This window comes from Scyliorhinus torazame, chromosome 15, assembly GCF_047496885.1.
Source record: "Scyliorhinus torazame isolate Kashiwa2021f chromosome 15, sScyTor2.1, whole genome shotgun sequence".
Taxonomy (NCBI): domain Eukaryota; kingdom Metazoa; phylum Chordata; class Chondrichthyes; order Carcharhiniformes; family Scyliorhinidae; genus Scyliorhinus; species Scyliorhinus torazame.
The window spans coordinates 146,992,524-147,004,703 of record NC_092721.1 but is presented as its reverse complement, the minus strand read 5'-3'; the positions used below and the strand labels follow the sequence as shown (position 1 = coordinate 147,004,703).

The 12,180-nt window shown below is 42.7% G+C and overlaps 1 protein-coding gene and 1 long non-coding RNA gene across 2 annotated transcripts in view; one reads left to right on the top strand and one right to left on the bottom strand.

The window, feature by feature from the left end:
• LOC140391883 (uncharacterized) overlaps positions 1-12,180 on the bottom strand; it is a 265,622-nt gene that overhangs the window by 98,739 nt on the left and 154,703 nt on the right. The gene's annotated exons all lie outside the window — the stretch shown is intronic.
• Positions 4,689-8,107, top strand: amer2 (APC membrane recruitment protein 2). Its single transcript, XM_072476872.1, has one exon. It carries the CDS (start codon positions 4,781-4,783, stop codon positions 6,653-6,655), a length of 1,875 nt encoding a protein of 624 aa, XP_072332973.1. The 5' UTR covers positions 4,689-4,780; the 3' UTR covers positions 6,656-8,107.

The window sequence follows — 12,180 nt, the reverse complement described above, 5'->3', positions numbered from 1 at the left end:
GGGACTCACTTAGTGCCAGGGGCTTAGACGGGGCAGAGTTTGTAAGGAGCATCCAGGAGGGCTTCTTAAAACAATATGTAAACAGTCCAACTAGGGAAGAGGCGGTACTGGACCTGGTATTGGGGAATGAGCCCGGCCAGGTGGTAGATGTTTCAGTAGGGGAGCATTTCGGTAACAGTGACCACAATTCAGTAAGTTTTAAAGTACTGGTGGACAAGGATAAGAGTGGTCCGAGGATGAATGTGCTAAATTGGGGGAAGGCTAATTATAACAATATTAGGCGGGAACTGAAGAGCATAGATTGGGGGCGGATGTTTGAGGGCAAATCAACATCTGACATGTGGGAGGCTTTCAAGTGTCAGTTGATAGGAATACAGGACAGGCATGTTCCTGTGAGGAAGAAAGACAAATACGGCAATTTTCGGGAACCTTGGATGACGAATGATATTGTAGGCCTCGTCAAAAAGAAAAAGGAGGCATTTGTCAGGGCTAAAAGGCTGGGAACAGACGAAGCCTGTGTGGCATATAAGGAAAGTAGGAAGGAACTTAAGCAGGGAGTCAGGAGGGCTAGAAGGGGTCATGAAAAGTCATTGGCAAATAGGGTTAAGGAAAATCCCAAGGCTTTTTACACTTACATAAAAAGCAAGAGGGTAGCCAGGGAAAGGGTTGGCCCACTGAAGGATAGGCAAGGGAATCTATGTGTGGAGCCAGAGGAAATGGGCGAGGTACTAAATGAATACTTTGCATCAGTATTCACCAAAGAGAAGGAATTGGTAGATGTTGAGTCTGGAGAAGGGGGTGTAGATAGCCTGGGTCACATTGTGATCCAAAAAGACGAGGTGTTGGGTGTCTTAAAAAATATTAAGGTAGATAAGTCCCCAGGGCCGGATGGGATCTACCCCAGAATACTGAAGGAGGCTGGAGAGGAAATTGCTGAGGCCTTGACAGAAATCTTTGGATCCTCGCTGTCTTCAGGGGATGTCCCGGAGGACTGGAGAATAGCCAATGTTGTTCCTCTGTTTAAGAAGGGTGGCAGGGATAATCCCGGGAACTACAGGCCGGTGAGCCTTACTTCAGTGGTAGGGAAATTACTGGAGAGAATTCTTCGAGACAGGATCTACTCCCATTTGGAAGCAAATGGACATATTAGTGAGAGGCAGCACGGTTTTGTGAAGGGGAGGTCGTGTCTCACTAACTTGATAGAGTTTTTCGAGGAGGTCACTAAGATGATTGATGCAGGTAGGGCAGTAGATGTTGTCTATATGGACTTCAGTAAGGCCTTTGACAAGGTCCCTCATGGTAGACTAGTACAAAAGGTGAAGTCACACGGGATCAGGGGTGAACTGGCAAGGTGGATACAGAACTGGCTAGGCCATAGAAGGCAGAGGGTAGCAATGGAGGGATGCTTTTCTAATTGGAGGGCTGTGACCAGTGGTGTTCCACAGGGATCAGTGCTGGGACCTTTGCTCTTTGTAGTATATATAAATGATTTGGAGGAAAATGTAACTGGTCTGATTAGTAAGTTTGCAGACGACACAAAGGTTGGTGGAATTGCGGATAGCGATGAGGACTGTCTGAGGATACAGCAGGATTTAGATTGTCTGGAGACTTGGGCGGAGAGATGGCAGATGGAGTTTAACCTGGACAAATGTGAGGTAATGCATTTTGGAAGGGCTAATGCAGGTAGGGAATATACAGTGAATGGTAGAACCCTCAAGAGTATTGAAAGTCAAAGAGATCTAGGAGTACAGGTCCACAGATCACTGAAAGGGGCTACACAGGTGGAGAAGGTAGTCAAGAAGGCATACGGCATGCTTGCCTTCATTGGCCGGGGCATTGAGTATAAGAATTGGCAAGTCATGTTGCAGCTGTATAGAACCTTAGTTAGGCCACACTTGGAGTATAGTGTTCAATTCTGGTCGCCACACTACCAGAAGGATGTGGAGGCTTTAGAGAGGGTGCAGAAGAGATTTACCAGAATGTTGCCTGGTATGGAGGGCATAAGCTATGAGGAGCGATTGAATAAACTCGGTTTGTTCTCACTGGAACGAAGGAGGTTGAGGGGCGACCTGATAGAGGTATACAAAATTATGAGTGGCATAGACAGAGTGGATAGTCAGAGGCTTTTCCCCAGGGTAGAGGGGTCAATTACTAGGGGGCATAGGTTTAAGGTGAGAGGGGCAAAGTTTAGAGTAGATGTACGAGGCAAGTTTTTTACGCAGAGGGTAGTGGGTGCCTGGAACTCACTACCGGAGGAGGTAGTGGAGGCAGGGACGATAGGGACATTTAAGGGGCATCTTGACAAATATATGAATAGGATGGGAATAGAAGGATACGGACCCAGGAAGTGTAGAAGATTGTAGTTTAGTCGGGCAGTATGGTCGGCACGGGCTTGGAGGGCCGAAGGGCCTGTTCCTGTGCTGTACATTTCTTTGTTCTTTGTTCTTTGTATTTGCAGTATAATTCATACCTAGATTTGATCCTCCAAAATGCATCAGCTCACATTTGTCGGGATTATACTCCATCTGCCATTTCTGTGCCCAAGTCTCCAATCCATCTATATCCTGATGTATCCTCTGATAATCTTCGGCACTATCAGCAACTCCGCCAATTTTTGTGTCATCCGCAAACTTACTAATCAGACCACCCACATTTTCCTCCAGATCATTTATATATACGTCAAACAACAGAGGTCCCAGCACTGATCCCTGTGGAACACCACTAGCTACAGATCTCCTTTCAGAAAAACACCCTTCCACTGCTACTCTCTGTCTTCTATAACCAAACCAGTTTTGTATCCATCTAGCCAGCCCACCCTGAATCCCATGTGATTTTAGGGTGTGTACCAGTCTGCCAAGTGGGACCTTGTCAAATGCCTTACTAAAGTCCATATAAACTACATTCACAACCCCTCCCCCATCAATTTTCTTTGTCACCGCTTCAAAAAACTCAATCAAGTTGGTGAGACATGACCTTCCCCGTACAAAACCATGCTGCCTGTCACTAACTAGTCCATTTTCCTCCAGCTGTGCATATATCCTGTCCTTCATTATCTTTTCCAAAAGCTTCCCGACCATTGATATCAGGCTCACCAGCCTCTAGTTTGCTGGATTATCTCTGCTTCCTTTCTTAAACAAGGCTATTCTCCAATCTTCTGGAACCTCGCCTGTGGTCAAAGAGGGTGTGAAGATATCCTCCGTGAGCCCCACTAAGATCTACCCACTGCATCCTGAGTCTTAGTGCATCCCTTTCCAGTAAACATTGTTGTATCCCTTTGACCCTCTTGTTTGTGAGCATTTTATTCAGACTTATCAGCGTCCTGCTTCCGTCCCCTTGGCCTCCCTCCATCTTCCGTTGTTCGTCTTCTTCATCCACCTCCTTGCCCCTCTTCCTGTCATTATGAGCCCTCACCTCCCCCCCCCCCCCCCCCCCCCCCAACCATCCTTGCACAGCCCTCCTTCCACATTACCCCTCTTGTGTTCATCAGACCCCCCCCACCAGCTCCAATTGAACTTCAGGCCTCTGTTGCCATGGCTGCACATTGATGTCCGGATAGAGACTGGTGTGTGCCACTGGGGGGAAGGAGATCCCAGTACTCTCCAGCCCTAGGCACTATATTGATCCCAGTCAGTGACACAGGAGGGTCCATGGGTCCATCAGCACAGTGATGTATGTGAAGACCAGCTTGGCATAGAGATAGAGGAAAGGAACTGGTCTGCCCCAGCAGAGTGATGTACAGTGCATCAGGAGCAGCGCAGCACAATGACAGAAAGGTTGTTGCACTGACCTTGAAATCTCTTGCGAACTGAGGGCTGCCTTGTGCATGCAATTCTTTCAACCAATCAGGTTTTAAACCGAGGTAATTTCCCGCTGGCGTGACGCAAGATTGAAAGGCCTGATGGGATGCCGGTGGGCAACTGTTTTAATAAGCATTCATGAGAAAGCAAATAAATGAAAATGACCTTCATGCCACCTGTCAGTATGATGACCGACCCGCCTTTAACCTGTCATTGGGAGAATTGCAATGTTATTTTACACTGGGAGGTTTCCAACATTTTGGTTCCCGCTAGGTTCTCCACCTCTGCCTGCCACCAAACCCACGGCGGGTGGGATGGGAGAATTCTGCCCTAATTGTCAATTAGATTTTGTTCCTCTTCAGTTCTGTCTTTTCCTACATGTTTCTCTGGCTAACAGGAAGATCAGACAATCTGCTCCCAAAACTCAGACAATTCTACCAACTAACGAGTCATTAGGAGTGAAAGGGATTCAGAAAGTGAACCACCATTTTCCCCTTCTTTTTCCTATGAGAATTAACAACTCTTTACATTGACAACTCCCCTAAAGTTGAAACCCCCGACAGAGAGGAACCAACCCACTAAACTGCAGTTCACCCTATGTTAATCATTTTATGCATACATTTACCATCGTGTATCAACATCAAAGTATTACTGTGTATGTATTAAAATGTGTCTATTTGTGCAACTCGTCATTTCTATTCATCAAAAATGAATATAAATTTCTACATTAACAAAAATAGAAACTTTATTTCAATGTATAAATTTTTCAGAAAGCTAATTATTTCCAGTGCTTTGCCGAAATTCAGGTTAATTTACTGTCACTGACAGTGGACTGGCTCTCGTCCATAGATGACGAAAGCTGCTTATCCTCTTGGTTGCCATGGAGTCGAATTTGAGCAGCACTGAGGCTGCTAGAGGGAAAGTCAGCATCAGGCAGCTGCAGTGGTCTGCAGAAAGAAGACAGGATCAAGATCGTGGCAGACATGGACTTGCATTGTGATTGTAATGATACTTCGGCTTCTGAACAACAATCTGGCAAGATAAGTAAGACAGCATTTAAATTATTTGGGAGGAAAAAGTCAGGGGGCACCATGCCTAGTATTTTTAGTGTGAAAAACAAAGGGGATAGGAAAAGCTCCTTAAAAATGGGGCTTGTTAGAAGCAAAACGCATGATGGAATTGCTGATATGGGACTGGAAGTGAGCAACAAGGAAGAATCCTTGAGTAATTATCAACTGGAGAATGATTCCAGTACAAAAATAGTCAGCAGCATGAGCTTTGCTGCTAGTGGTTGTGGACCTATTGCTAAGTCTCACAGTTTTTTTTCCTTACTGAAAAGGAACAGATTAGAAAATGGCAAAGGAGAGTCAGTGCATTCAAACTCTGAGCAGGTGAAAGATAAGAGTTGCAACAGACAAAAGAAAGGACTGAAAGGGTTGTTCAGCAGCATGAGATGGCATAAAAAGGGGAAAATCAGTAAAGAGGAAAAAGCTGAGTACCTGGAAATTCATGGCACTATTACATTGCCGAGCTCCTTGACTGCCAGCTTGGAATGTGTGAAAGAAGAGACACAGAAATCTTGTTCTGAACCTGGCAGTGCTGCAGTGGAAATGCAAAGCAAGGCATCCTCTGAATCGCAGAACGATAATGAGGGCACCTCCGCTGAGGAACCAAAACAAGCAAATAGTGGGGAGTGCCTTCCCGAATTATCTAAGGATTTGGAGAAAGCTGCCATTGATCACCAGCTACTGGATCAAGATTCTTATGTCAAAGCATTAGAGCAGCTGGAGGAAAAACAGGATGAAGGATTAACTAACGTGGGGCAGAATATGCAAGAAGGAAGTGTTCCTGTAACTGGATCCGAATCTTGCCACGCTCCTGAAACTGCGACACCCAGTGCACCCAATAATGATCCGCCCTCGGAACAATCAATTGATCGAATTTGCTTAATGTTTTCCGATGTTACATCTTTAAAGAGCTTTGATTCATTTACAGGATGTGGGGACATTATTGCTGATCAGGACGATGAAGGGAATGTCTGTGAAAGAGGAGCTTCCGCAGAAAAGGGAAAGGGTGGTGCAAAAAAACGCTCAAATATTCTAAGTTATCAAGGTGGAGGAGAAGAGATGGCAAGCCCAGATGAAGTTGACAGTGAATATCTGAAAGAATTTTGGGATGCACCACCATCAACTGCTGAGCCTCTGAAAGACAAACAGGAACAGGTTTTAGTTGACCAAACATCATGGATGGCTTCAGGAATTACAACTTGTCTTGATGAAGCAGCAGATGGTACATTAGTCAAACAGCTTACTCTGAATGATATTTCCATAAGTAAAAATGATAATGAAGACCTGACGACCACTAAGAACGATCAACAAGAATGTGTCCCAAACAGTGATGAGGGCTACTGGGACTCCACAACCCCTGGACCTGATGATGAAAGTGGGAAAACCCTTGCTACTAAGCCAAGCATTCCCAGAGACAGTTACAGTGGGGATGCGCTGTATGACCTGTTTGCAGATCCAGATGAAAGTCTGACCAGCATTGTTTCAGATGAAGAAACGTCTTCTGTAACTGAATCTAAAATACGGTCTCCAAAATCTCTCATGTCTGCCTCCAACGTTACTGCAATCTCCAAGGACAAGAATGTATCTGCCATCCCCAGACACAAGGCCACTTTAACTGTTCGTCAGGGCGACGCAATCCATGGTCATTGGCCTCAGACGCATCAACAGTTGGCAGGATGTGAGCCAGCAAGAACCAAAATCCCTGTTTCCAAGACTTCAATTCCGAGACCCAGTAACAAGGTCAAAGTCAAGGTCAAGCCTCAGCAACCAAGGGAAATGCAAAAGAAATAGCCGCCGAAATGTTACCGTGGCAAAATTGAAATGCGCATGTTATATCTGTCCGGTACCACATATTTGTAAGGTTAAGCACAATGGATCAAGTTTCTGCTTGCATTCATACTGTTTACATTGTACAACAGAACTTTTGTCACTTGGCAAGAAGATTCTCCTATGATGTAATAGGATTGTGCCTATAGAAAACTAAAGTAATGCAAAACTTTAAGAAGTACAGATGCAGCACAATATTTATAGCTCACAATGCTACTTCGGAAAAAAATAATTGTGTGGCACATAAGCTTTAAATGGAACAGCTGATGTGAACAAAAAATGTTTTTGTGATGGAATACAAAATATATTTGTGAAACAGTGACCAAGAGCTTTAACCGAATCATGTACATTTTATTATGACAAGCAATAGAAAGTATGTTGCTACCTTTTCTTAGGTCATGATCATTAATTGCCATCAGTATAAACAACAGCAGTGAAAAAGCTACACTGTGATTGTGCCTAAAGCCAATCCATTCTGGGATCAGATTCTGTTGAACCATTGGATGTTTATGATCTACAGAAGAAGAAAGGAGAGTGATATGTAAGATGGTTACATAACTATGATCAGGGAATGTTTACATAACCAGACCAGCTTGTATTCTCATCGCAGAGGAACCACTCCAAATTAATGTATAGAAAGCTGATAAATAAGTACAGCATTTATTCCCTTGAGCTTATTTTTGAAAGGGAGAGAAGACTGCCGTTATCCATAATTGTAATGCCTTTGTGATTTACCCTTTTTAATTTTTAATCTGCCAATGTGTTTTTGAATAACTAAATCCCAGTGCTCTTATTTTCTACATGTGAGTACAAAACTAAGAATGTGTGGTTAAAATCCAATAGAATAAATGACCAACAGAAATGTTCTTACAAACGAGGGTAGATACAAGTGTAAGAATGTATATAACTTGTATTGTTCTTTCCAGAATCTTCTGTACAGTCATTGCTTTAACCCTATATCGGCAGAGTAAGTGATGGCCATATGAACTCCAATTTTTATATTAAATCTCTCTGTGGTGTATCCATTATTTATAAAGACTCATTGTGACAGAGACTATCTTATGCAGAGGAAGACAAAAATGTAATATTTATAATATATTTCTACTGTCGTCTCCAGCACAACTGCTTAAAATTGTTTTTATTTATTTGCAGGAAAAATACTTGTCAACCACCTGTTTTGTCAAGTTTGTCTCTTTTCCTGTTTTGATACCTTTCAGAATAACCTGATCCCTGTGCCTGAACAGATAGGCCTAAGGCCCACCCTATATTTGATCTCAGGCCTCAGTTGCATTATGTACACAAACTACAGACACCTGCTGGGGTTCCCAGGCATCTCGCTGTCACAGAGGATCTAAATCTTGGATCGCTCCAATGTTTGTGATAGTCCTGAGTAGCCCTGGGAGGACAAGGAATTGATGGGGGGGGATGGGTGGTTGGGGTGAGTGAGATGAGGGGGTGATTGAGATGGGGTGGGGAGTCAGTGAGAACCACTAAGTCTTAAAAACTACAGTTTAAGTAAGTTCAGGTAAATAATGAGCGCAAGCAACTTGTCCATCATCTTGGATACTTAAATGCCCATTTAGTGCATCAAAAATGAGGACAGCATCTATTCTAGGAGGCCATTAACTTTAATAAAACATGTGCATGTACATAGCAACAACAAAAAAACAGGACAGCCCAAAATTAGCAGAATGCATTGCAAATAGAACAAAAATCTTTAAGGGTAAAGATGGGAATAAGATAATGTTATCCTTTCACAATTAATACAGAGGAACAACAACATTTGTGTTAATCGCAATTAAATAAATTATATTGACTAAATTATGTCAGAAGACAGTAAATGGTATGGGGCTGGATTTTACATTTCCTGGTGGGGTAAGGGAGGCGGAGCAGAAAAGGAGAAATCCGTTTCCTCCAGCCCCTGCTGCCTAGCAGGAAGGAGGCCAATTACAGGTGCAATAGCTTTCTTCCCAACTGCAAACCCTTCCCCTTTCTTCCTTCCAAACTTGAAAATATTACCAGTTGCCTCAATATAGTCAGCTCTGCGCATTCTCCCAGTGTCTGCGTGGGTCTCACTCCCACAACCCAAAATTGTACAGGCGAAGTGCACTGGCCACGCTAAATTGCTCCTTAATTGGAAAAAAAATGAATTGGGTACTTTACATTAGAAAAACATAGTCAGCTCTTGTGACTTTGAGTTACTATATGTTTTTAAAGTGTTGAATTTGTGTTGCAGCTTTATTTGCAGAGGAATATGAATCACACCTTGGTGTGAATACATAATTGGGGTGTTCTGAGAAACTATGGTGCAAAGGGGGCTCTGCACCCAATCAGCACATAAAGGTTGGGACATCAGGCGGCAGAGAGGCAGTGCCCCAGTTATAACTAGAATTATAAAGGCTCCCTGCTCTCAGAATCAGTCTTTATTATTCATTGAAGGTGCAAATAAAATGTTAAAAATGCTATTTGAAACACGTAGACGCTACCACCTTCCCCAGCAGAACCATCTGGTACATTTAACCATTGTCCACCGCAGGCCTTTACTACCGCCCTCACTTTAGCTGCTGTAAAAGACTCCCTACATTTTTACATCTGGCTCCTGAAAAATGCAGGGGCCAATGAAAAATTGCAGACAAATGGGTTGTTAACAAGTTCATTAATGATTTCACAGCGGCAGGAGGCTGCTGTCTTTAATGAATGCGCACCTTCCTTATTATTGGAGACAGGCGTGATGACATCAGGTTGCTGACCCAATGTCATCACGTTGAATTTTTCAGCAAGGGGGGGGGGCAGCATTCCTAATTTGGGAATGTAAAATCCAGCCCGGAATCACAGCTCTGTTTTTCAAACAGGATTATAATACACTTGACTATTGACCATTTTTGTCAATGTGTAGAAATGCTAAATAAATCCTCAGCCTATATACACGCAAGCCTCCGTTTAGCCTGGTGATCACAGTATGTGGCCCTCTGCATTAAAAATGTATAAAAATGTTCAACCTTTTTGAATTAATAGCTGTGAAATTGCCCTCGCTTCCTTACTGGGAAAGAGGAAGGTAAGAATGTCTACTATGAGATGCATCTGTTACAAAGCAACATAGACAGAGCCATGGGAGCAGGTGACCTGTCAATCATCACAATCTGGGAATGGTTTGTGTGGTGATCTTTAAAAGAGAAAAGACCAAATGACATTACAAAATATTTCTCGAGTCATCCAACTGTAAGACTTTGTTCCAGTGAAATGTAATGCTCTGTAGAATATTGCCGGTTGAGGTGTTTGGCAAAGTGATCCATTCTTAATTATTAGGCAAGTGGTTGTAACCAAGAGAACTAAAGTTGAGGCCAGATGGTCTTGGTGAATTCAGTCGGTTACCCTGTAACTAGACTTTTAGTTTAGGTTGCTTCTAAAATGACAAACTAAATTATTCTACAAAATGTCTTCACGTAAATGGATTGGCTAGCTGTAGCTGATTCTTTTTTTAAACTTTTGTTAACAGCTTTGTTATTGTGTTGTCATTGGTTGGGTCAGATTGTGATTCAGTGGACACTGGCCAGCTTGGATTTACTGTATCAAAGAAAATAAAAATAACCAGCATTTACATAATGCCTTATTAATCTCTCAGAAACATCTCTATGTTCTTGCATACGATTAATTACTTTGAAAGACTTTTCTTATCTAGGCAACTGCAACAACCATATCTCATGCAGTGAGATCCCACAATTATTGGGATTCCATTTGGATGGAAAGTCAGTTAATCTATTTTTGGTGGCTTTGGTGGTGGGAAGGATGCTTAGGAGGACACTGAAATAACCCCTTGCTTTTCTTTGAATAATGTCACGGGATATTTAATGGCTACCTATACAGACAGACACGCCTTGGTATAGCATCTCATGTAAGTGATTGCATTTCCAACAACTCAGTGCTGTTTCTGTCATACATTGGGGTATCATACTGTGAGCTCAAGTGCTAGAGTGGGACTTGAATCCACAACCTTGAGACAAAAATGCTACCAACTGATTCTCATGCCTATTGTGCTCTTACATCACAAAACAACTGTTTGCTAACTTGTCTTGCTCCTGAACAGCCTTGGCTGCTTTCCTTTGTGGGAATTAAATTATTTTCTTGTGCACGCTGCATCCAATGTTTAAGGTGCCTTTCTTCATGTTTGAGTTCTAGAATAGTTTGACACCTTGGCCTGCTTATCATTAATGTGCTGAATGAACCATGTTAGGTCTCAGCTATTAATGGTCACCATTCATTATCTGCTATCTGTCTACCATCAGATATTAGTTTAATCATTCAATCCTGAGCTTTTGGATTCCCTCCAACTTATGTTTGTATTTGCGTTTAAAGATTTTGAAATTCAGCCTCCCTAAATCTAAAATGAATCTGGTATGAATTTTGTTCAGAATTTTTGCCTTTTTTATTTATTTTCTGTTTTTTTAGATCCTCATTAATCAAATATTGTCCTCGCTGCTGCCTTCTGCTAACGTTACTCTGTATCTGAGTACTTTGAGATGCATGGATGCACCCTGGGTTTATTCATTTTTCTCTCTCTGCTCTCTCCTTTAAGGAAATGCCTTCTCTTGACAATTTTCCCTTGACAAACTAATTTCTTTCTGAAATCTAAAAAAAAAGACAGATCTTTTTTATTCTCCTTTGTGTAAATTAAGCATTATAGGTTGATGTTAATAAGCTTAAAATAGGATCAGCCAGACTGCCTCTCCTTCCTACTACACTCTGAAGTATCATTGGACAGATGGGCCCACCATGGGGCCAGAAAACCCATACTGTCAAAAACAACGTTTTCAAAGTTTAAAAAAAATGACACAATTGGCAAATACTTTGCTGCAAGTATTGCCAAGCATCATATAGAACATAGAACATAGAACAATACAGCGCAGTACAGGCCCTTCGGCCCACGATGTTGCACCGAAACAAAAGCCATCTAACCTACACTATGCCATTATCATCCATATGTTTATCCAATAAACTTTTAAATGCCCTCAATGTTGGCGAGTTCACTACTGTAGCAGGTAGGGCATTCCACGGCCTCACTACTCTTTGCGTAAAGAACCTACCTCTGACCTCTGTCCTATATCTATTACCCCTCAGTTTAAAGTTATGTCCCCTCGTGCCAGCCATATCCATCCGCGGGAGAAGGCTCTCACTGTCCACCCTATCCAACCCCCTGATCATTTTGTATGCCTCTATTAAGTCTCCTCTTAACCTTCTTCTCTCCAACGAAAACAACCTCAAGTCCGTCAGCCTTTCCTCATAAGATTTTCCCTCCATACCAGGCAACATCCTGGTAAATCTCCTCTGCACCCGCTCCAAAGCCTCCACGTCCTTCCTATAATGCGGTGACCAGAACTGTACGCAATACTCCAAATGCGGCCGTACCAGAGTTCTGTACAGCTGCAACATGACCTCCCGACTCCGGAACTCAATCCCTCTACCAATAAAGGCCAACACTCCATAGGCCTTCT